The sequence below is a fragment of the Momordica charantia genome (genome assembly GCF_013281855.1).
Source record: "Momordica charantia cultivar OHB3-1 chromosome 1 unlocalized genomic scaffold, Mcharantia_2.0 BLBB01000001.1, whole genome shotgun sequence".
Taxonomy (NCBI): domain Eukaryota; kingdom Viridiplantae; phylum Streptophyta; class Magnoliopsida; order Cucurbitales; family Cucurbitaceae; genus Momordica; species Momordica charantia.
Genome location: NW_028275157.1, coordinates 5,509,218 through 5,510,994, shown reverse-complemented (window position 1 = coordinate 5,510,994; position 1,777 = coordinate 5,509,218). Strand labels below are relative to the sequence as shown.

The window sequence follows — 1,777 nt, the reverse complement described above, 5'->3', positions numbered from 1 at the left end:
GCGTGCTTCGAAGCGAAAAGGATAGCTAAGAAGTCTGGTCGGTTCTATATGTGCGCAAGGAAAGGCGTAGGCGGTATAGTTAAGGGGCCGACCTCCATCAAGGGATGGGTGAGGAAGTGGTTCTACGCTTCCGGGGAATGGCTCGCAAAGGACGAGTCAGGTCGTTCCTTCTTTGACGTCCCCACTAGGTTTGGGAACCTAGGTACGGAGTAGTTCTTGCTTTTCGTAATTTTCTTTTCTTTCATTCAGGTCTAACTCGGATTTTGTCTTCGTGCAGTTTCAATCCGACCAGTCCTCGAGCTTACGCAAGCCTCCTTCGTCACGCTGAAATACTACAAGGAGCACTTTCCGAGGGGTAGGAAGGTCGGAACCCTGGTGACCGACGAGCTGCTGCTTGAGTCCGGGCTGCTAGATTACAACCCTGCAGTTCGTCCCATTGAATCCTCAAGGCCGAACTCTGAACTTGGTATGCCGAGCTTGCCTCACCCCTTTTTCCTCTAACCTTGTGATGACCCCTATTTTTATTTTGCAGCCATGGTTTGCGGGTTTGCAAGCAGCGTGAAGCGCAAGTCCAAGGGCCGAGCCCATGCTCTTGAGGCCGCCCAGAGTTCGAAACCTACCACCCCTGCCGTGGCAGGGCCTGCCTCGGAAGATCCAGCCCCAGTGGTCGAGCTGGAGTCTTCTGGGGGTCCCTCGAGGGAGAAGCGCCCCAGGGATCAGACCGAGGCGGTGGACGCCCCGCCTTTGGGCGAGGAGGTGAGGGAAAAAGCCCTTCTGAAGCGAAGAAGGAAGAAAAAGAAGGCGATCTCCCCCTCGGAGGTCGGAGCTTGCAGGGTCTTACCTGCAAGTTTCGCAGATCGGGTGGACGACCCTACGGCCAGGATGGGCGGGACGTCCGACGTGACGGCACGGTTTAGAGTTGAGCCGTCAAGTTCCGGGGTGAGGGACCAGGTGTCCCGCATCTCAGCTGCAAGTTTGGACCGCTGCCTAAGGAGGGCGTCCAAATTTGTGAGCGACCCTGGGTCCGTTCTGCAGAGGACCATCGACTACGCCGCCGAGGTAAGACTAGTGTCCCCATTTTTGCTTAATTTCGCCCAACAGGTAATTTGGTCTAACTTTTTCCTTGTACCGTTTCTCAGGCGTTCGTTGCTTCCATTCAATTGGCTTTGGCTGTAAAGGCCGAGCTAGATGGGAGGGAAGTTCTGGCAGCGAGGGAGAAAGAGGAGTTCTCTGCTGCCTTGGAGGCTGCTTCCTCCACCATGAAGGATGAGCTGCTGAAGGCTCACTCTGAGGTGGAGATTTTGAAGGCCGAGGTGGAGTCCCAGGCTGAGCTGCTGAAGAAGAAAGAGGACAGGCGCAAGGCCCAACTCCGAGCTGCCCACGCTATCACCAGGGGCTTGGAGAAGGAGAAGTTCCAGCTCCTGAAGGAGAAGGACGACATGCTCCAGGCGCTTGAAGCGAAGGATAAGGAGCTGGAGCATGCGACTACCGAGCTGGAGACGGCGAAGGAGCGCCTCAGCAATGGAGTCCTATTGGAGGAATCGTTTAGGTAACATCCTGACTTCGATGGATTTGCCAAAGACTTTTCTGACGCGGGCTTCAAGTTCCTCATGAAGGGCATTGCTTCCGACATGCCCGACCTTCAGATCGATCTCAGCGGTCTGAAAAGGAGGTATGCCGAGAAGTGGGCGTCTGGGCCTGGCGGCACCCCTGGCCCCCAAGCATTGGTGGATCAGTATGTCAGAGATCTGGACTCTGACTACTCCGATCCCGAAGA

The 1,777-nt window shown here is 55.8% G+C and overlaps 1 protein-coding gene across 1 annotated transcript; it reads left to right on the top strand.

Annotated features, from left to right (window-relative positions):
* Nucleotides 1-280: 280 nt before the first annotated feature.
* Nucleotides 281-1,319, top strand: LOC148213162 (uncharacterized). The gene is made up of 2 exons (XM_088125712.1): nt 281-466; nt 533-1,319. Exon 2 carries the CDS (start codon nt 535-537, stop codon nt 1,174-1,176), a length of 642 nt encoding a protein of 213 aa, XP_087981838.1. The 5' UTR covers nt 281-466; nt 533-534; the 3' UTR covers nt 1,177-1,319.
* The last annotated feature ends 458 nt before the right edge of the window (nt 1,320-1,777 follow it).